Raw genomic sequence first — 22,905 nt, 5'->3', positions numbered from 1 at the left:
AAGAAACCTAACAAAAATAACAATACTACGTTAACATTGCAGAGAACACGTGAAAAAGATTTTAACAATATGTAACTTGAGGCTTCACAGAATGGCTGACTCAAGAGCAACATTATAAAGGATATGGATTTCTTTTTGAGAAGGAAAGAATACTAGAGACACTAATACTGTGAAATGGTAAAAATGCAAGTAGTTTCTTCTCAAATAAATGTTTCTTAAGTTTTTTTCGGTAACTAATTGAACAATATTTTAAGTTGTTGGACATTTACAATAAATATACAGATGATTTACTTTTTCTTTCTTTTTTTTTTTAACACTTTACAGTTTAATTATAAACCAAGGATTTTGGACTTGCAGAAAAGTATTGTTGCAATAACGTACTTTTCACACTTGAAACTTATATGTGTGCTATAACATTACTTTAAAACAATGCAAGTGGGGGGATTAATAAAATAATCCTTTTAATTTAAAAGTGAACTGCCATTTTTTCTAATGTTTCCAAAGGTCATCATCCTTCTTACTCAGAAGAAGGATGGAGAAGATGAGATAATTAACATATTTTTTAAAAGATTTAAGAGGAGGATTGGGATTACAAGACTTGTCCAAAATTTCCTTCAGGTGACCTTACTTGTAATTTAACCATCAATTATCATTGAAGACCCACTCTGTGTCAAGTCCTGTGCACAAGAGTTGGCTATTTTGAGATGGTTTAGAGGTAGATCTAGTGGGAAGGGTCTTGATATGAACACAGAGCAGTTGCGAGGGGGCAGACTTTCCTTTATTTGGCTCCCTGAGAGTTGCCTTGCCATTACCATCCTTGGCCTTCAGAATCTTCTCTTCCCATTGGTGTCCTTTAGTTTAGTCATCAGTGGTTTTCATGATGAACGTCCATGGCACATCATTCTCTCCAAACAGGAACATTTGGATGTTAGGTATCTTCAGTATCTCTAGTGCTTTTTATCTTAATACAGTTAGGTTTAAGGCTTAATGGATAAGTTTTTAAAAATTAAGTCTGCAAAATAATTATAGAGCCTAGGTAATAAAGGAGCCTGGGGTTCATATATATATATATATATATATATATTTTTTTTTTCCCCCGGTAACAACCTAGGAGCCTAATTGGCTTCACTTCCCTAGAACTGTATGTGAGAGGTATCCCCTTTCCCTTTCTTGGTCAGTGGGCAGTCTCTCTGTCATCTCTGTGTCTCTTATCTTACTTATTCTGTCTCCATCTTATTTTCTCTTTCTCTGCCTCCACTTGTCTCTGCATCTTTCTTGGTCTTCTTCCTCTCTCTGTCTTTTTCGCCTCTCCATTAGTTTCTCACCTTCTCACGTCTCTGTCTCTCTTTCACTGCTTTTTGTCTCCCTCCCTGCTGTGTGTTCCTTTCAGTCTCTTGTCACACCACTACCTCCACCCCAAATACCCTTTCTCCCATCAGAACCTTGTTCAAGACATTGTCGGTGACACTGTGAGTTCCACTTTAATGAGGAACACAGTCCTCTTTACTAAGGGGAATAGTAGATAAGATAGCACAAAATAATGTATTTTAAAATAGATATACGGGGCTGTTTGAGGTTGAATGGCTTTCTCATATTTCTTCCCCAAAACCTTATTTATGATTTAATCAGGGTTGCACTGCACTGGCCTCCCACCCCCTCTTGGCCTGGGAACGCCTGATGCCTCCTCTGAATAATTGTTTTCAGGTCAGGGCATCATCAGTTTTCATGGTGAGAGTCCATGGTTCATTTTTCTTTTTAAGTGTAGTTAGAAGGAAAGTGGTTTTGAGGTTTCCTGAGTATCTGTGGCATGCATGTCTTGGTACAGTTGTGTTTAGGATTTGGGGGGTGGGGTGGGTAAATTTGTGTAAGTTAAGTCTGAAAAATTCAGTGTGGAGCTAAAGTAACCAAGGAGCTGAGCATTTTCATATTTATCTTTTCCAAGTAGCACCTGAGGGGCCAAATTTACTTTATTTCCCCAGCATTGTTTTCATCTTTCTCAGACATTTTTCTCATTCTGAGCGAGTTTGAGAGTGCAGTTGAAGAAAGTAATATAGGTCTAAGTGGAACTACACAAGGCAGAGTAGTTAGCTGGTTTTGAGGTAGTTCATTCTTCTGAAAATGAGTTGAACCAGTCCTGGGTCACCCTTTTCCTGTGTGGGGTCCTGTTTTGGTTTTTGTTTTCTTAAAGGAATTGGAGAGGGAGGTACAAGGTGGTCAAAGGAAGCACCTCATAAGAAATGTGGATTGGTCACCTGAGAAACTCCCACTAGCCAGATGTAGTCATCAGGTGACTTGTTCCTAAGGTTCGCTCCGCCTATCCTGCCGCGAGCCACACAGGGTGTCTTAACATGTTCTGCGATGTTAGGGACAGTCTGCGGGCTCCGGTGCAGCTGACAGCGGGCTTCCTGCGCGTGAGAGCCAGCGGCCGCCCCACCTGCTGCCGGCTGCTGAGCCCCGCCTTCTAGGCGCGCGGGCCAATGGGCTGGGCGCCCGGGGGCGGGGCGAGGCCGGGCGGGAGGAGAGAGGACGGGATGGGCGGGGCGGTGGCGGCCCTTGCTGTGCTGGCGGTAGCTACCGGGGCGGCGGTTCGGCCGGGCGTCCGCGGGCCGAGGGGGGATGGGGGCGGCGAGCTCCAGCCCTCAGCGGCGGCGGCGGCGGCGGCGGGCGTGAGTGTAGAGAGGACGTCCACGTCCAGGACGCAGGATGGAGCGCCGCGGTGAGTGTGGGACGGCGGCTGCGGCTGCCGGCGGGGGTCTCCTCGCGGCAGCCGCCCTTGAATTGCGGTACAAGGTCCGGGCGGCACGCGGTGGCCCCAGGTGAAGGCCAGCTGAGGTCTTCGCTGGGAGCTGGGCCGGGGTCCTCGGGGCTTCTGGTCCTTCCGGGAGGGGTCCCACACGGGCGAGGGGCGCTCGGGGCTCGGCCGGAGCAACCGGGAGGGCGCGAACGGTGGCCTGAGCAGATGATGACGATGATAATAAAAACACACACACAGCACATCCCATCGTCCGCATCCAGTTCTAAGAGCGCTCCACATTCAATTTCTTTAATCCTCACCACAGGTCCGGGATTACTTAACTCGTTTTTCACACGGGGAAACTGAAGTTAAAACCCTGCTGGAATACATAGACTAGTAATGACAGAGTGCGGACTTAAACCCAGGCAATTTTGCTTCATAATCTCTGCTCTTGACCGCTGCAGTCCGGTCTTACTTCTGATCCCTTCCCGCTCCCACCTGCCCTGACAGCAGTCCTCGCTTCTACTGGGTCTCATTCCTGAGATATTTCAGGATTTCCCTGGTGCATTGTTCTCCTCGTCTGTCTTTTGGGCTAAGGGGAGGGGGGTGTTTCGTTCAGTCTCAATGGTTTTCCTAATTCCGTCGTGCATGTGTTTGGGGCTTGACGGTGTTTTTTTGTTCGTTTTTAAAATTTTCTTTTTGACGCATGAGCTCAAGTCTGAGAAGTTTCAAGGTGAAATGGAGCCTTAGTGAATGACGAGACGAGCCCAGTGTCTTCATGTTAATCTTTTTCTGCTCTTTCTCAAGTAGGAATTGGCCTCATACCTTTTCCGAGGGTAGGACTGTTAGCTGCTAAAGGCGGGACCTGAGCGCCCCTTCCCTTTTCTCCAGCTGTCTCCGTGACGGTATCTCTTGGCTCTCACTATCAATGCTCGCCGGCCCTTTTTGCTTCTTTTCCCCACTCTTTCTAAATCCTGGGATGGAGAACGTGGTCTTGGGCATTGGATAGTTTGAGCTGGTCAAGGGAGAGCACTGCCTGCCAGGAATGCTAGACATTTTGGAGGCGTGGGAGGTTGGGCAGCTTCCTCTTTTTTAAACGCGCTGGGTTCTAAATGCACAGGAATGAAGTGTATGTGCATTGCATGCCTTTCTTTAGAAATTACAGTTATTTGCATATTATTGCTAAAACTTTTGACATGCCCCTGTTCTTTTTTTTTGTGGAGATTTTTAAAAATATGTATTTAAAGACCTCCAGGATGATTTTTTTCTGATTTGTAGATTTCTGATTTTTAGGTAGAGTCCTACCAAATCAGAAATTGTGTTGGGGGAAAAAAAGAAATTGTGCTGAAATGGCAGATTTCTGAAATATCTGGCAGTTTTTTCCCTGAGGTAGAAACAGTAAAATGGGAAGTATTATATACAAATATTTGGGGTAATTTCACACTTCAATTAGACAGCCCAGTGCCTAAAATGAAAATAATTCTGTAATGATACATTTGGAGGGGAGGTACTTAGGGCAGGGACATTAACTCAGGCTACTTAAGTCTTGGAAAAGACACATTCCCAGGGCACAAGGAAGTTAGTGTTCATATTTCTAATGCACATATTGCTTAGAATTTAGAATGTACAGAGAAAGTTTTGCACAGTAATTTTCTATTTGCTACAGAGTTCTTTGAGAAGTGTATTAAACACGTTTTTAATGTTGATGGTTTGGAGTGGAGGAGATGCATGAGAATAAGGAGCGTTTCACAAATATTTTGCTCAACAATCTGTTTGTACAGTTCAAACTTCACTTGGAAGAGATTTATTGGGTTTCCATGAAGTCAGTTAAGTTTCTGCAATTCTAGTGGTATATCTCTTGCTCACAGTCTACAGATATATTGTAGTGAAGCCACATCCTGTTCATTACTTTTGTTTAAGAAGAATCTCTCACAATAAAGCACTGCTAGTAATAATGGCTAACACTTATTGAGTCTTCATTTTGAACTAGGCACTGTGCTTAGTGCTTTCCATATTATTGCCTCATTTAATTAAATTGCCAACTGTTACTAACTACATTTTATGTTACCTCTAACTAAAGGATGGTCAATTTGGGACACAGTAGTGTGGATGGTCTTGGAAAGTGTATATCCTCAAAACTTTCTCATTATCATAGTCCAATTTTATGAGAGCTTGAACTTACTTTGCTATTTAAATATTTTCAATTGTAATGTTTCTTTTTTTCAGTTTGAAATATGAATAGTAGTAAAATATGTATAACCAAATTAGTATATTACTCATATTGCTGATATAGGTAGAATATAATAACCATTTTTTAGTTCCTCTTTTCCCCACCATTTTTGTTTCTTGTTTACAGATTTTTCTTAGTCTTGACTAAAAATATTTAAGCATTTTTGAAGCACTTTTTACAGCTTTGGGTTACTAATTTGACACTTGTTAAAGTAAATTATTTTTGCTGAGATAGGTGAATTGTTTTATTTGGAACTTGTGATATATGTCTTTAATTTTTATAAGCATCTTTTTACCAGGACAATGACCAATTCTCTGATTTATTAAACTAAAAGCCATCAAAGTTAATCAGAGTGACTTTATTAAGTAAGCTGCAAAAATGTTGGGTTAATAGTCTTCTCAATTAATGATCTGTAAAAGAGCTGCCCAAACAAGGCACTTGTTTTTTTGTTGTTGTTGTTGGGGACACTTGGGTATTATAATAAATAATAGCTTAAAAATTGTTGTAGGTTAATTTTAGAAATTATCTACGCATTTAAGTATTAATGTTAGATAAGTTTACAACTAGTTTAAAAATTACATTCTTAGAAATAATTTGAGATTAACAAGATTATTGAATAAAGGAACTATAACCGCTATTAGAGAAGTATTGGGACACCTTATTTAATAATCAGAGGTAGAGAAATAATAATAGAAATCTAACTTTGATTTCAGTTTTATGTAATCTTGCCTGTACTCAACTTTATATGCTTGGGTGTGTGTGTGTTTGTGTTTGAAAGACACTGTTTTAGAGACAGATTTTTAAAAATCATTTATATTTTCCATTAAAACCACTGCAGCAGTCTGGAATTAACCATTTTTTTCTATAAACATTAATAAAAACTATAAATTTATAAGCTCATTCATTCTGCAAATAGTTTTGAGTAGTTCATCCCTCATATGCCATGCACTGTGCTGTAAACAGAGAATATGTGGTTATGTAGCAAACAAATGTCATCTTGATATCCTTGAGATTATAGTCTAGATAGGAAGACGTGAACCATCTATGTGAACTTTGATTAAGTGAAGTGATGAAAAGTACAGGATGCTGTAAAACATCTAACAGGAACTTCTTCTTTAGTTTGGTCGTGGTAGTTACGGGGGCAGGAGTGGTCCAGGAAGATTTCTTTGAGGAAGTGATTTTTGAGCTGAGATTAGAATGAGTAAACCGAGGGGAAGAAGTAGTCGAGGCAAATGGAACTGCACAGAGGTAGGACCCTGAGTCAATCAGTCAGTGTTTTACAAGTTGTAGGGTCATGGACCCATTATGAGTAAGAAACCAATTTGGTGGGTTGCAGCCAGCATTTTAAAAAATGAAACGGGATAGGATAGAAATCATCTGAGTATATCACCTGGCTCCTTCCTTAGCTGGAATCTGTTTTCTGTTTTATGCGTGCCTACACGTAACACCACACACAGACATAACATACCTGATGTGTATCCTGGCCAGGATGCAATATTATTTCCTACTGTGGGTCACAGTAAACAAATATTGTTGGAAGAATGAGAAGGAGGTGTGTGTGGCAGGAGTGTTGAGTAGGAATCCTGATTCCAGATGACATTGCAGAGGTAGGTAGGGGCCAGATCTCCTATTGAGCCTGGTAGCGCATGCTTCCCGTGGCCGTTTCGAAGAGTTTTGAGCAGAGAAATGACATGATGAGATGCATGTTTTGAAAAGTGTACTACTACATTTGGAATGGGACAGGAATGATGTGGAGAGATCATTAGGAAATTAGTAACAGTAGCTCAGACAAAAAAATGATAGTAATTTCACCTAGTGTGGTAGTAGAGATACAAGTGGATAGGTGAAAGGCCTGTAGATTAGGAAGAAAAAATCTATAGAGTTGGGTGAAGTACTGGAAAGAGTAAAGGATACAAAATATATTTTACACATGACCTGAAAATAAGTATTACATAAAATTTACTACTGTAAATTCTGTGGAAGCCCTTAGTAATTCTACCATTTTGAAATTATCCAAATATTCAAGATAAAATATTTGAAAAATGTTTTAATGATGATGCTTGAGCTAATTTAATTCCACCAGTCATTTCCTTTTTGATTACAATAGTAACAAACAAAATTAGGACTTTTTATTCTGGAAAGGTAAAATATAAGAATGAAACAGAAACAAACTAAGATTTTTTTTTGAGTTCCAACTATGTGCCAGGATTAGGTGTTTTAATATCTGACGTCTTTTAATTTTGTGTTTCCTTTTAGTCCTCAGATAGCCTGTAAGCAAAGTGTACAGGTCACACATTCAGAAAGTATTCAGCAAGGATTCAAATCTAAATCTCATTCCAAAAGATGGTGTTTTTATTATACCATCCTGAAATTATCAAAAATATTGCCCATACGATCATACATTTATTTGACCAATCAGGGTGTGTCAAATTAGTGGACACACCCATAGAACTTGTTTTCAACAAAGAAAAATTCTTGCTCAAATTTGATAACCCAGATTGTGTGTATGTGTGTGTATAAGTGTGTGTGTACGTTTATGTATGTGTATGTATGTATGTGTATGCATTATTGAGAGCTAACTGTAATTGAACCTCTTTTATGGACTGGATGGAAACTTCTATACCATTGTCTCTTTTAATGCTTACTGTCATCTCATGAGGTAGATGTCAGGATGTTATTCCTGTTTTATAAGTGAGCACACCAAAATAAAGATTAACAGCTTGTCAGGTTACACACAGTAAGTGATGGAGGAGCATTTTGCAAACAGGTCTTTCTTTTTTCAAAGCTCATATTTCATCTTTATTTTTGAAGGTGATGTCATCGAGGGAGAATATGTCCTTCTACTAAGTGACATTTCAGGAAAACTTTTACAAATTAAAAAAGTTCTGTACCCTAGGAGTTAAGAGGATGGATTTTGGTAACAAAGCAGATCTGATTTAAGTAGCCAGTTCATTTATCAGCTAAGAGTTTAGACAAATTATTTAACCTCCAAACCTCAGGCTCTTTAATTTATGAAGAGACTAGTAGTTTGTATATCATAGAGTTGTCAAGATTACTGGTACTTACTAAATAGAAGCTGCTACTCTTAGTAGTGATATAGTACAGTTTTTGTTGTGGTGGTTGTTTTTAATAGAATACTGAGGGGGGCTATGGGCTGGCTATTTGTGAAAACCTAGTTGAATGTTTCCCCTGGTTGATGTAGTATTTGTGTTTCTCTTTTTTTTTTCTCGACCCCCCCCCCTTAAGGATTTCAGTTTTTCTGACTGTTATATGAAAGGATGATTGCTCACAAACAGAAAAAGACAAAGAAAAAACGTGTTTTATCATCAGGCCAGCTCTCTACTGATGTTACAACTTCTGAAATGGGGCTCAAGTCTTTAAGTTCCAACTCCATTTTTGATCCGGATTACATCAAGGAGTTGGTGAATGATATCAGGAAGTTCTCCCATATGCTATTATATTTGAAAGAAGCTATTCTTTCAGGTTTGTCCACTATTTTCTCTTAGCATTTTTATTGGATAGTTTGTAAAATTTTGAATGCCAGCCTAGTTACAGAGAAATAAATGTGTATACAGTGGTAGGAACAGGATATTCTGTAGTCGTTATTTTATGGTTTTTTATCCCCAATTTTTGATGTTTACAGCATAAACTATTTTATAATCAGATACAGTGCAATACATTATAGAAGCTTTGGTAAGTGTGAGAACAAGAATACAAAAAACTTGAAAATCAGTCTTAGCAGTTGGTGCCATTTGACATAGGACAGTTTTAAATCATTGGAATTTAAACCTTGTTCATGGTAACACAGTGCATTGATTCACCTTTAATAAGCAGACTAATGTTTATAGTTCAAATTGTTGAGACTTCTGCTGGGATTCAGTTTTCTATATTGTTCCTAAAACCTAATCTAAAATCTCTGCATTTGAGTGAATTTTTTTTGCTTAAAAGTCTAACTTAATTCTGTTTTGCTGTTCTTCAGTTTGCTTGTTCAGTTAAGGCAGGGGTGTCCAAACTGTGGCCCGCGATCCATTGTTAATTGGCCCGCAGCAAATTCCAAAAATATATTTAGTTTACTTAAATAAACCAGGTGAGGCAATACGTACTTCACCTCGAGTGAGTGGCCCGGCTGTTTGTGTATTTTACCGCATATGGCGCTTGGTGAAAACCGTTGAAAAAAGTTTGGACACCCCTGAGTTAAGGGATAATCACAATTTATTCTCCGTCTAGTTAGATATGGATAATGGAGCACAAGACTTGATTCTTCTGATGTAAAGAGGACATCTGTACTCCTTGACTTGCTCTTAGTAACTCAGTGTCAACTTTTAGTGTCTCTTTTATATCCAAATTTGATGGCAATGATAATGAAGATACAGCTCTTATTCTTTTGTGATAAGTAGTAGTTCATTTCTATATTCATAATGGTATGTCAGGATGTAGAAAATGAAGATACCTCATGTTACTTATATAAGACCCCCTGGGGTTTTGTAGACATTTGTAAGAGTCCGAGAAATATTTTCTGTATATATAAGTTAAATATTAATTTTCTGATGTATGTTCTGAAAAACAGAAACTAAAACCATATCATGTATTAAATGATGCTTTTTAAGAGTTCATTCTAGCCTAACTGTAATTTTCAGTTTGAAATGCCCAAAGTACATGAACTTGAATTGTAGCTTCACAATTTTCGTATTTGAATTTACCTTAAAACAACAGTCACATAAGCCCCGTTAAACTGTGTGTGTGTTTAATATTTTACATAATTTTCAGTTTCTGAGTAGACAATTGAGAGATTAGAAAGCAAGAGGATTGAGAGCTGATCCTAAGTAAAAAAAGGAAAAAATGATAATACGTACAAGATAGCCAAAGGAGACTACCCCGTGAGGTAAAAGTATGTATATGGAAATATATTTTTCATGGAAATTTAATATTAAAAATCTGTAAGGATATTATCCTTTTAATAAGAAAACCCATATTTCAAAATTTAAATATTCGATTGTATTGCTATTAATAAAAAAGCTTGCTATTTATGGCTGGTAAATTTAAAAAATGTAAAAACCATCTTTTAGATAACCAACTCTCATTAGTAAGCAGTGGCCAGTGAATTTTCATTCTTTACCTTTGGAGTGATTTTAATTCTTGGTTCTTCAATCATAATTAAAAGGATATATGTATTCCATCCCAGAATGAATCTTGGATTTGACAAGAATTTGTTTTCTCTGTCTTTGGATCATTGTTATGAAAATGCAGAAATATACTATTTAGTTTATTTGAGTTGATAGAACCTTTTTTGTTTGTTTTTCTTAAACAAGGGAGTATGTATAAACATATAAATTAACCTCATTATAAATAAGAAATGCTTGTATTTAATGTTGGTTGTGATTTTCAGCTTGCTAGAGTATCAGACTATTCCTTATTTACTTAATAGAATTATTACAAGAATCACATGAGATACAGTCTTCAGGAAAACAGGTAAAAAGTTTAAAATTCTGTAACTATTTAAGGTGGTATTATTATATGTTTCTATAGACTAGACATAGGCCATGCTTTTGTCTTCTGGGTATTGAGAAATATCCCTGGCTTTGCTGTTCTTTAGTCCCGCCACTGTTGTAGACTGTGGCCAGACAGCAAAGAGCTGTTTCATTGTTTTTCTTTTGCAGTGAGGGAGCCTTGTCAGTATTTTGTCAGTGGCCTTGCCAATATTTTGTCTTTTGCCTCCTTAAGAGAAAGGATGCCAGATTTTTGGCATTGTTGATGGCATTTTAATTCATGTCAGTTGTCTGTCAAAAAGCTAAAAAGTTAGCTGTTAAGAATATAGAATGTAGGCATACAATTCAGTCACCTTTTGGTGTAATTTGAATATCATTTTCTTTGTATACTTTACCTGTCATGAGGCAATGATGTGCAAAATCACTTGACCGTTGCTTCCGGTGTTCAGTCATATTGTTGAGCCTAGGCTTTGTTTCACAGAGTACTCTTAATGGGAACAGTACTAAATCACACGGTCCCCACAAAGGCAGGTACGTTTAGTCCCATTCACAGATGAATTGTGTGTATAATTTACACTCTGATTTCATCTGCCCCTACTCCTGATAAATGATTTCATTTGGAACCCAGAGGTCATGAATGCAGAATGGTGTGTTCTTTCCATGCTATGTCACCTGCTTCACATCGCAGGTACTCTAAAAATACTGCAAAATCACTCAGTTTTCGTGATTTCATTAGTTAATTCTGTTTTCACTGGGGATTATCTAGATCTTTGCTATCCAACATGTTAGCCTCTAGATGTGTTACAATTTAAATTTAATTAAAATTAAAAATTCAGCTTCTCAGTTGCACATTTCAAGTGCTTATTAGCCACATGTGGCTAGAAGAGTGGCTGCATGAAGATATGAAAATTTCCATCGATGCAGAAATTTCTATTGGAAAGTCCTGGTATAAACATTTGGCCATTATCAATCAAGAAATTGAGATGAATTTTTGAGTTATAAATATTTTTGATTTGTATAGCATTAAAAGGAAACCTAGAAAAAGTTGGTATGGGAGCAAATTTAGGAAAATTTTACCTAGGAATAAGAACTCTTGAAGTCTATTTGGACTCCCCTTCCTTAAGCTGCCTTTAGAGTGTGTAACTTTCATGCCCTTCATTGATTTGAGCGAGCAGATCAGTTTCCAGCCAGGTTGTATATACAATTTGGTTAAATTGGAAGTAAGGCGTGACAGAAAGAGCTCTGGAAAGACAATCTCGTGATTTAGATTCTAGGCCTAGGTCTGCTACTGACTAGTTCAAATCATTTAATTTGTTAATGATGCTAGCAATTTTATAATTCTGTGATTCAAAATTTGAATCACAGTGGGGTTCTACACTGTTCTGAATATTGATAGTTCAGAGCTGAAGCAGACAGCTACTGTGTTTCCCTGAAAATAAGACCTAGCCGGACCATCAGCTCTAATGCGTCTTTTGGGGCAATAATTAATATAAATTATTTATAGTAAAATAAGACCGGGTCTTATAAGACCCGGTCTTATATTAATTTTTGCTCTGAAATACGCATTAGAGCTGATGGTCCGGCTAGGTCTTATTTTCAGGGAAACACAGTATTTGTTTTCAAACTACATAATGCATTTTAGAGGATATCCACGTCCCACCAGTGTATAGGATTTTAAATGTGAATTTTATGATAACTATCCTAAGTGTGGTATTTATGAAAATTTGCCAAGTGAGAATGTAAAACTTACATTGCGATAGTTGTTGAGGAGCTGATTAGAGAAAACAAGTGCCTGCCAAAGAGCTCTGCCCCTTAACAGAGTTAAGATATGTATGCAGTTTGCCTCTAGTGTTTTTATTAACAAATAAAAATGGAGAGCTTGATGTGGGAGATTAGACTGGAAAAACACTTGCTTTGGTAGTGACAGAGTTTGTTAACTCTATCCACTTATTTACAGGAGGAGGTTATCCTATAGTCGTTTATACAAGTAGCAGATGTGAAATTTGAAGTTTAGATCAATCCAGTGTTATTAAGGTGCATTATGAATAATTATGGGGGTAAATATTGCATCTTATATTAAAATGCTAAAGGCACTCAATTATATACACGTTCTCTGGGTTGAAATATAACACAGATTAATACATGTGCAGTATAAGTGCCAATTCAGGTTTATGGTTGCCCCCTGAGAAATAATGTGTTCTGAATTCCAAAGAACAGATTCATAAATGTTCCTGTAATTTATACAGTAATCTTAAACCTCTGTCTTTGTGACATACCTCCTCATTCCCAGGTAGAACACCACACAAGGAAGCTCAAAGTTTGGGAATTTGGAAAGTGCAAGACTTTATAATTGGGCTAGAAAGAATAGGACAGAAAGAATAATTTTTCTGGTATTCAATACTTGGAAGTGTCCATTGTCATATTCGAAGGAAAATCAGCAGTTAGTGTAAGACTTCTTATAGCTTGTTGATTATATGACACTTTTAAAAATGTATTTTAATAAAAATTTACTATTGTGACAATGGTGTCTTGTTTTTCTGCTTTGTTTTTTAAACAGGCTAGAAAGAATGATAAATAAAACTTTATCTTCAGTTTCAGATAAAGTTTTCTAATTTTTAAAAGTGCTTTCTAATTTAAGAGTATCACTTTTATTTTGTAAAAACATAACTCTGTCATAAGAGAGAGCTTCAGATGAATTCTACGTCTTAAATTTGACAGAACTATAGTTAGAAGAAGAATATTAACTTTCTAAAGTAAATTTTATTGAACAGAAGAAGTTAAATAAAATGTTTAATACCATTAAGTAATATGTTCTGTTGTGAGAGGGAAGTTCTGCAAAAATGTTCAAAGTCTTAATTGAAATCCTGTCTTACGGATTAACCCAGTTTTTTCCCAGGGTTCATGTACAGGAGGATGTATAAATTGATTTCAGACAGATTTCAATAGGTGTTAATTTGACTATTGATGACTATTACTTTCAGCCTTTCTAATGTGCAAGAAATTTTGTGAAATACTGGAAACCTTAAGTTGTGAGTCTCAGATATGCTCTCCTGCTGTGTCCTTTTAGAAGTAAACCTCTCTGAAAGTGATTTCTAATGGATATCACTTAGGAGAGGTTAATGTGAATGCTGATAGGTGCCTACAAGGTATGAAATGAATCTGAGGAATGAGGTATGAAATACAGGTAGCGCATTTATTACACATGTGCCAGCTCTTAGGATATTGCTTTCCTCTTCTGTACTTGCCTAGAATGGTTTACATAATTTAACAGCACTTAAAATAGTTAACCGGCATATTCAATTGGAAGTGAAAGCCTATTAAATCACAAATTGTAGAGTACTATCGTTAAATCATAACTTCTTAAACCATATTGATATGTCATAGTGATTAAAAGCATAAATTCTGGAGCCAGAACATCTAACATGGAATCCTTTGGCCACTGGGCAAGTTACTTATTTTTGTTGCCTCAGTTTCTTCATCTGTTAAAACGAGTTAATAGCACCTACATCATTGGGTTGTGAAGATTAAATGAGTTCATAAATGTAAAGCTTATGGAATAAGTGTTTTAAAATGTCAGCTATTATTTTTACACTCCCCAAGTGGCTGGATAAAGAAAGCTGCTATTCAGGCTTTACTTTTATCCTGTAAATTCGTAAGTCGTTACAGAAAAAAAAAAAAAAAAAAAAAAGAAAGAAAGAAAGAAAAAAAAGAAAAGGGAGTTTCCTAGTGATAAGTTCTGAAACTTTTTTCCTCCTTGTTGTTTTCATTGCTTTCCCATAGAGGTTAAGCTGAATTAACAAGACTCTTTTAAAAATTGTCAGGGTTTTTTGTTGTTTTTTTTTTTTAAATCAAGGAAAACACCATGGATTTTTTTCATTTATTTACTTAAGCATTTCCATGAAGTGTTTGCAATATAAACACTGCGGTATTGTGTTAATGTATGAGAACCAAAAAGTGGAGCTGGCTAATCTGTTTTCACTTGATAAGCTGAATGAAGCAGAAAATAAATGGTACAAATGAGTGAAACAATAAATTAAAATTCAGATTACCATATTATTGGGATAGTAGATAAACAAACAAACATTGGGATACAGGAGTTTTACTGTTTTAGATAACTACTGTTAAGATTTTGGTTGAATATTTGTATATATAAAAACTTTGTGTAGTATAAATTAAATTTTATTACATTTACAATGTGGCCGCTATAAAGTTTAAAAATTATCTTGTATTTAGTTATATTACTGAATTAAATATTGTAATGTAACTTCATAGGTATAGAAATATCTTTATAAAGTATCTTTAATTATAATTTTATTTCCAAGTAATTTACTAATTTAGATTTTTATATACAAAATGAAATTGAAACTTAATTTTAATGTCTGTTTTTCATTAGCCAAATTATTGTGCGACCCTGCTATATTTGTTATTGACTGTAGTTGTATGTGAGACAAATCAGTTTTCAAAGGTATTTAGTTTGAATGACTTACAGATTTAACAGTAACAATAACTTTATATATTAAGACTATAAAGCAGTTTTATTTGTTAATTTATTTGATAGTCACAACCTTTTAAGATAGCTAGATGTTCTTATTAATTCCGTTTTTCTGATGATGAATCTGAGATCAGAGAAGCTAAGAGTTTTGTATACAGTCATCGTCATTTCAAGGAAGTGTGTGGCAGATCAAGCATTGGAAGCCAGGTTTCTTGATCTAAATCTATTGTTTTCTACCACACCAATCAGCCACTTCACCTTTCTTCTGTATTGGGGAAGAATAGTTATTCCCTCATGTGCTTTGCTCACTCCTGCTTCTGTTTGGGGGGAGTGGGGTGGGAAGACTTTTTCTTGTGGTGAAGGAACTGCTTAAATTCCTTAAAACCTTTCTGAAAATTTACTTTCAGCTTGAGACTTTTTGCCTCATAGGAAGAGTTTGAAGTAGCTTTATTCTTTTATAAGGGAAAAGAACATTTGGTAAAAATGGAGTATTTTTTAGCACTTATAAAATGTAATTAAGGGCTTGCAATAATTTATAAAGTCCCAGCTGAAATCCTATCAGGATATAGTGATGTGCTAGTAGGTGACTCTTCTATTCAAAAATTAGAACATTTATGAATCTTTGTAATTAACATTTTTTAATTTAGTTGTCACGTTCATTTCTGTTGATTTATAGGCTTCAGAAGTGTGTTCAATCACAGGAAATTGGAATTAATTATAGGGTAATTTGAGGTTCTTCTGAAATTTCTTGCTGAATAACTCAGTTACTGTTTTTCAGCATTTTGATTTGGAACAACTTCAGTATGTGTTTATAATGGCTTCTTTGTAGGAAAAAAAGAATTTCAAGTTGGTAAAACATTTATGCTGATAGTTATTGGAATGTTTTGCAGTGATTTTTCAGAATAACCATAGCAGGGATTCTTGGGACCCCTTATACTGTTAAAAATCATTGAGGATCCTAAAGAGCTTTTGTTTATGTGGGCTATGTCTATTAATATTTACTGTGTTAGAAATTAAAACTAAGAAAATTGAAAAACATATAATAATTTTAAAATATATTCATTTCAACATATTTAATCTCCTCGACTCTGAGAAGACCAGAATCTATTACTTTGGTTTATTTAGGCATTTAAGCCAATAGTGTTTCGTAGTTCTTGCTTAATACCCAACACTAATTTTGAATATTAATGGTTGTTGTTGACACTCAAAAATCAAGTGCTTTTGGCCTAAGACCTGAAAATAAGGCAAAGATTCTTAGATTCCCTAAGTATATTAATTTCTATAGATTTTATTGTGAAACATCAGAGTAGGGGATAGAAATGACTGGCTTTCCTTTCTCTTCTCTTTTAAGACTAAGATAGGTTTCAAAAAGAGTACAATACCAACTCTGTGACACTCGGTAATCACTCAGCCTTGGTTTTGATAAGTCGGTAGAAGTATTGCCATAAACTACCTTGTTTTAGTTATAGGCCAAACAAAGAATAGATTTTGCAATTCAAAACTGGGAAAAAAATACATTGTTATTTCTTGCAACTAGTCAAATGTTATATTTTCAGACGTTTTTTGCAAAGCTACTAGGTTCCATTTTAGACCTTAACTGTGTTATTAACCTGTTTCTACTGCTGTGTAAACTAATAATAAGAATAGCTGCAAACATTTATTGAGGGCTTACTATGTTCCAGCCACTCACATAAAGTACTGTGAGTACTGTATGTTTTTTAACTCACTTAATCCAACAGCCCTGTGAAGTAGCTGTCATTATCTTCTCTTTAAAGGTGAGGAAACTAAGGTACAGAGAGGTTAAGTAACTTGCCCCATGTCTCTCAGTCATGGAATTGGAATTCAGATTTAGGCAATCTGGTTCTAGAGGCTACACTTTTAACCAACCACTAAGTTATATTGCTTCAACTAAGGACACTGTTAGGTTGGTGCAAAAGTAATTGTGGTTTTTGCAATTATTTTTAACCTTTTAAACCGCAATACTTTTGCACCAACCTAATAACTGAACATCCACCATTATAAAACAGACAAAATAGATATTGATCATTTATTTAATTAAGGTAATAATTATTATACAGATAACTGCATATTCACATTTTCCTGTGCATTAAAAAATACATAAATGAATTTTTAACTATAAAAATAGTACATATTTATGGGGAAATTTTCAATAGTACATAAAATTTCTAAAATCTTTTGCACATTTGTATTTTATTTTTTAAATAGACTTTATTTTTAGAACAGTTTTAGATTTACAGAAAAATTCAGAAGATAGTATAGAGCATTCCCATTTATTTCTATACCCAGTTTCCCCTATTTATTAACATTTTAACATTAGTATCGTACAGTAGTTAATCAATATTTGATAATAATGATACATTATTAATGAAAGTCCATAGTTTATTTAGATTTCCATAAATTGTCCCTAATGTCCCTTTTCTCTTCCAGGATCCTATCATATTATATTTAATTATCATGTCTCCATACGCCCTCCTTCATTGTGATAGTTTCTCAAACTTTCTTCATTTTTGATGATCTTAACAGTTTTAAGGAATATTGGCTAGGTATTTTGTAGGATGTACTTTGTTTAGAATTTGTCTGACATTTTTTTCATGATTAAGACTGGGGATATGGGACATTGGAAGGAAGGTAACAGATGTAAAGCGCCATTTTTATCACATCATATCAAGAGTACTCACTGTGAGCATGATTTATCACTGTTGAGGCTGACCTTGATCACCTGTTTAAGTAGTAGTCAAGTTTCTCTACTGTAATTCTTTTTGTCCCCCCTTCTATACTGTAGTCTTTGGAAGGAAGTCACTACGCTCATGCTTCACCTTGAGGACAAAATATCTATAGAAATTATTTGGAATTCTTCTATACAAGAGATTGTCTGTTCTCCATCTATTTATTCCATCATTTATTTGTATCAGTATGGACTTGGATATTTACTTTATGCTTTGCGTTATAATCCAATACTACTTTATTTATTTGTTGCTCAAATTGTTCCACCTTTGGCCATTGGGAGCTCTTGGCTCCTGTGCACCCTTGGCATACCCTCTTCAATGTGAGGGTTTAAACAAAACAAAACAAAACTCTTACCTTCTGATACTACAAGATGCTCCTAATTCATCTTGTATGTTACCTTCCCCAGTCCTAGAATCAGCCATTTCTCTAAGGAGCCCTGGTTCCTTTTATTGGAGAAGGTATTAGAAACCAACATCTGGGGGCCAGGTGTGCTCATTGCTACTGGGCTGTCATTGCTTTTAGGCCCTCTCAGCTGACAGAGCAAAGAAATATATGTGTGTATACTAACCTGTATATACACATATATCTATAAATACTTCTATATGTAGCCATCTATATCTACATTAGGCTAAACATGATTTCTTACTGAAGTATGGAACTAAAATCTATCCCCACATGTATCATTATTGCCTCCTCCCCTAGCTTATTTGTAAGTTTCCACTCAACAGGGAGGTAACTGGCTCCTACCATCCACTATCCATGTACTCAATTGTTTAGTTCCAGTATATAGTATCAGAATTAACCTGAACCCTCATGGAAAACACTTTATCAACTAGAGAGAGCACAGTATTTATGGGCGTTTTCTTTGCTTGTAGTCTTATAGATTCCACTCATTTCCAAGGCTACTTAGGCCAGCAGCTAGTCCCCTGTATTTTTTTATTTTCCCTATCATTAAAACTTGTTGGTTGAATGAGTCAGATTCTCCTCAAGGCATTCTGTTCTCTCTGCTTCCATCACTACTTGAACTATTTTTCTGTGCCTCTTCCTGGAATACTCATTGTTCCAATATACACAGTTTCCAACGTTGCCTGCTCCTCTTATCCTACGTATTTCTTTCTCTTGCTTATGCTGTTAATGAATGGAATATTTGATGGACACTGGTAAGGTTTCTTGTTTTTGTTTTTTATCCTATTGATAGTTTTTCTTTGTAGTGATTATCTTTTAACATTTCTGGAAACATTAATTGTATTATTATAAAATGCTACTATTTAAAAATGGTTTTTGTTTGTTTTTTAAGCAATTTCAATAGAGAGGCTGTATAACATAAGAGCATAGCTTCTAGAATTATACTCCCTGGGTTTAAATTCTGGCTCCACAGTTTAGTAACTTGGTGAACTTAGGTGTGCCTCAGTTTTTTCATCTTTACAGTGGAGATTTTGAAATTATCCACCTAATAAGACTGATGTGAAAGTTAAAGGAGATAATATCCTTTAAGTACGTTTAGGTAGTAAAAGCACATAGGACGCACTTAATAAATGTTAATTATTATTAAGCACTAGTGCTATCTATGTAAGGTTACAGAAAGGAAAATTACTTCAGAGTATTGTATTTAAAGTAGTTGTCTTTCAGACTTTTGAGGATTACTTCAGGAGTTTTAAAGGTTGGGGTGATTTTGCTTTCTGGTTTGCCTGGGATAGTGATCCAGGAATACGCCTGTAAGTGCTGTTATGATTAGGAGTAGCACCCCTCTTATTACTGGCTAGAGTGTTCTAGTTTGAATGATAGATTATATGGTCACCTTATTTCCAGAGGTTATTAAAATGCTGTCTGTGTCCCTCTGACCAGAGTTGGTGTAAATGAGTGGAAAAGGTAGGCTGGGGGAGCCCAGTGGGGACTAGGAAAGAATATACAGCTAAGAGAGCAGTGCTGCTTTGTTCTAGCTCCTTGAGGCCAAGGAGGATGGTATAACCAGATTTTGATTTTTTAAGAGTAAGCAGAAATCTGGAATTTTTGTAATGAGCCCACAAATCTCATCATTGGAAACTAATTCAGTTTTTCTAAAAAGCACAAAAATTAATTGAACTATGTAAAGGTCTATGCATTTTGTCATATATCTGACTTGCTGATTTCTAGTATCTTATAATTCATTCAAAGAATCAATTCTAACATGGAAACTTAATAAGTAAGTGTTCTTGAGTATTGGTTAATATATCAGACATTGTAGGGCTTTATTACCATATATATGAAAAAGTATAGTAGAATAAAAACTATAAGAAAGAAAAACTCACCTTATAAAGTTGCTGCAAGGGAAATCTGGAGAACATATTTAGACTGAGAAAACTGAAAAAGGTACTGCTAAATTGATCATAACTGTGAGTGCCTTTGAAATCTTTAATGAATTAAAATGATTAAAGATATTTTTGAAGGTTATATATACATTTAAAATTGTACATAATTGCAATGGTAAAAATAGAAGTGAATATATAGTAGGCAAAAATTGTGGAATCATTGCTTCTATTTGAAATATGCTTCAAAATAATCTTTCATAGGTTAGATTCCTGAAACTTGATTTTGGAAACAAGTTTTAAAAATGTTTTTCCTTTTTAAGACTGTTTTAAAGAAGTCATTCATATACGTCTGGACGAACTTCTCCGTGTTTTAAAGTCTGTAATGAATAAACATCAGAACCTCAATTCTGTTGATCTTCAGAATGCTGCAGAAATGCTTACTGCAAAAGTGAAAGGTAAGAAAGATATATTAAAAGAAGGTTAGTGTGGGCAAAAAAGATCCAAGTGATACATTTTCGTTCATAATGACTACAAAGCATCTCCTCATGGCTTTCGTGTGATGTGTGCTATTAGGAGTTATATGTACCTCAATACTTACATTCTCACTGTCACACCTAAAACTCTCTTCCTTTTAAAAATTTAAACTATTTGGCAGGAAACACTCGAAAAATACTAACTGTGAAATAAAATAAACAACTGATGTTTAAAATTTTTGAGTTTTTTGAAAGAGTTCATACTCCTTTGAAATAGGTTATTAGTGGACAAAAAGGCTTTGTTATGCGAGGACAAGTGGTGCTGGAAAATGGCCATTTGTAGTGACTCCACTTAAAGGAGGGGAAAAAAATGGAGAAAAAGGAGACTCAATTGGAGATGTATTTGAAATGTGAAAAAATGAAACTAAAATTGTAAAATAAGTTTATCGTGTATGTGTTTATTTATGTATGTATATATGTATATAAAACATGCTAAAAGAATCAAGAATTGGGACATTATCTTCTGATGAAATGACTTGCCAACCAAAAACATTAGAATCTGTTATTCTGGACTGCGGTATATAAGAAAGACTGAGGGTGGAGGGAGTATTTGAGAAAAGACGAGATTGGAGGCATGAGTTCAGTTAGAAGATTGTTAGAAATGGGCTAGATGAGGGTTGACAGTTTGATCTAAGGCAGAAGCTGGGAGGTGGTAGAGGTGGAATGTGGTTTTCCAGAAAAGGGGATGAATGTTGATTTGACGGAACATATCACCGGTTGTATGTTAGGGTTAAGTTGGAGTTTGGAGTTGAAGAGGACTTGAGAATTATTGCTGTGTAGTAGGTGGTGATGGAAGAGGACAACAGCAGCTCAGGGTATGCAGAGTAAAGAGAGGACTGAGTATGAGATCTCAGGGACAGAGAGAAGCTAGAGGAGCCTAAGAAACACCTGAGAAGTAACGAAATGATCTGGAGAAAGATGTCATGGAATTTAAAAAGTGCAAGTTTCTAAGAAGCGATCGTCAGTCAGTGTTCAGTGTCACTGACAGGTAATATGAATTCAGGTAATGTGGAATTCCATGAAAAGTGACTCCCTGCGGGTTTAGTAAGGAAAGGAAAGGCTTCGTTGGGGAGAAGGATTACCTATCCTGAGTCTCAAAGGAAGAGTAACTGGCCTTAACTGGGCTAGAAGGAGTGTTGAGGACTGATACAGGGCACTTGCACGAGAACTCGGGATGTTGAGGAACATGATGTGATTGGTGAACACACTCATATCTGGAGAGGGCAAAGGGCAAGTGTCAAGGGATGAGGCAGGAAGAGAAAAAAAATCTTTTCAGTAAAATATAGTCCATGTACTTAAAAACCGCCTCCCCTACTTTTGACGTAGATTTATCATGTTTGTATGGTTCTGTTTTTACTGTATTTCAAGCACTGAAGAAAAATGTAGATGGATTTAAATGGGAAAAAATGGATAACTTCTACTGTGACTTTTTAAAATGTGCTTAGTAACCAAATTTGTTTTTAAATAGACTGTTTATAAGTGCCATTTAACTTAGATAGGGAAATTTGTGTCTATAGATAGTAAAATTTCCATGCTTGGAAATAGCGACCACAGTTCATTCGATTGTTGTCAGTAGCTATTGTGTTCAGTCAGGATGTCCTGGGGAAGGAGTGTGCCTGTGTATAGTTGGTGTCCACATTCCAGAAACAGACTTGAGGAAAGTGGCCTCTCAGCTGCCTTGAAGATCTTTTTTCTTTGAGGTAAAGCATATCTTTTGAATATTGTTTCCCACTACGACTGTCTTTATACCCTTAGGTTTATTGTTAGGATTTTACTTTTGTGTTGGATGAAATTCAAGAGATTATTTTGTTGGGAAACTTACTCTGTTTCAGTAGGACTTCATGAGACTAGAAATTTGGAAACATTAAAAGTTGTGTTTTCTATGGTGTAGGTTTATGTTTTTAAATAAAACTCCCCCCGCCACTCTTGTTCTTGAGCCCATCTAAAAATATCACTGAAATTCCAAATGAAAAATATTGAGTGACCTAAAAAATTGAGATCAAATCAGAGCTTATGTCTTTCATTTAATGATTATTTAGTTTTCAAACCCTGAAAAGGCAAGGGAAAGGTAGAAACCATTTATGAATGTCTAATTCTGTACAATCTAACTGTTTTGCGTAAGCTGTCTACTTTAATATTTTCCAAAAACCTATAAAGGTACATTTCAATTTCTGTTTTAAAGAGGAGAATCATTGTATATTAGGATCAGAAAGCTGTCAGGAATGTGGAGATGATCTTGTCTCAACCGCAATTACGTTTCGAAAACAAAGGTGACCTGACTTGCTTTGGAGGTCTTAGCTGTCAAATACATTTTGCCAATATACCAAACCATTTCAAAAAATAACATATAAATACAAAGTAACTTTAGAATCAGCGAAGTATAATCTCGTTTGT

At 35.7% G+C, this 22,905-nt stretch overlaps 1 protein-coding gene across 7 annotated transcripts in view; it reads left to right on the top strand.

The window, feature by feature from the left end:
• ARHGAP29 (Rho GTPase activating protein 29) overlaps positions 1 to 22,905 on the top strand; it is a 72,469-nt gene that overhangs the window by 7,807 nt on the left and 41,757 nt on the right. For 2 of the 7 annotated variants that reach the window (XM_033114746.1, XM_033114748.1), the window contains exons 1-3: positions 2,586 to 2,716; positions 8,211 to 8,447; positions 20,299 to 20,433. The exons of 1 other annotated variant lie outside the window; for it this stretch is intronic. In XM_033114746.1, the coding sequence (XP_032970637.1) occupies positions 8,243 to 8,447; positions 20,299 to 20,433 (340 nt within the window). In that variant the 5' untranslated portion in view covers positions 2,586 to 2,716; positions 8,211 to 8,242. Of the gene's footprint in view, positions 1 to 2,580; positions 2,717 to 8,210; positions 8,448 to 20,298; positions 20,434 to 22,905 lie in introns of those variants that run through there. 4 more of the 7 variants (XM_033114745.1, XM_033114747.1, XM_033114750.1 and 1 more) reach the window with 3 other exon arrangements.

The sequence above is a fragment of the Rhinolophus ferrumequinum genome, chromosome 9 (assembly GCF_004115265.2).
Source record: "Rhinolophus ferrumequinum isolate MPI-CBG mRhiFer1 chromosome 9, mRhiFer1_v1.p, whole genome shotgun sequence".
In the NCBI taxonomy this organism is placed as follows: Eukaryota; Metazoa; Chordata; class Mammalia; order Chiroptera; family Rhinolophidae; genus Rhinolophus; species Rhinolophus ferrumequinum.
Note: the sequence above shows the minus strand (reverse complement) of the source record. Positions and strands in the feature narration are given on the sequence as shown.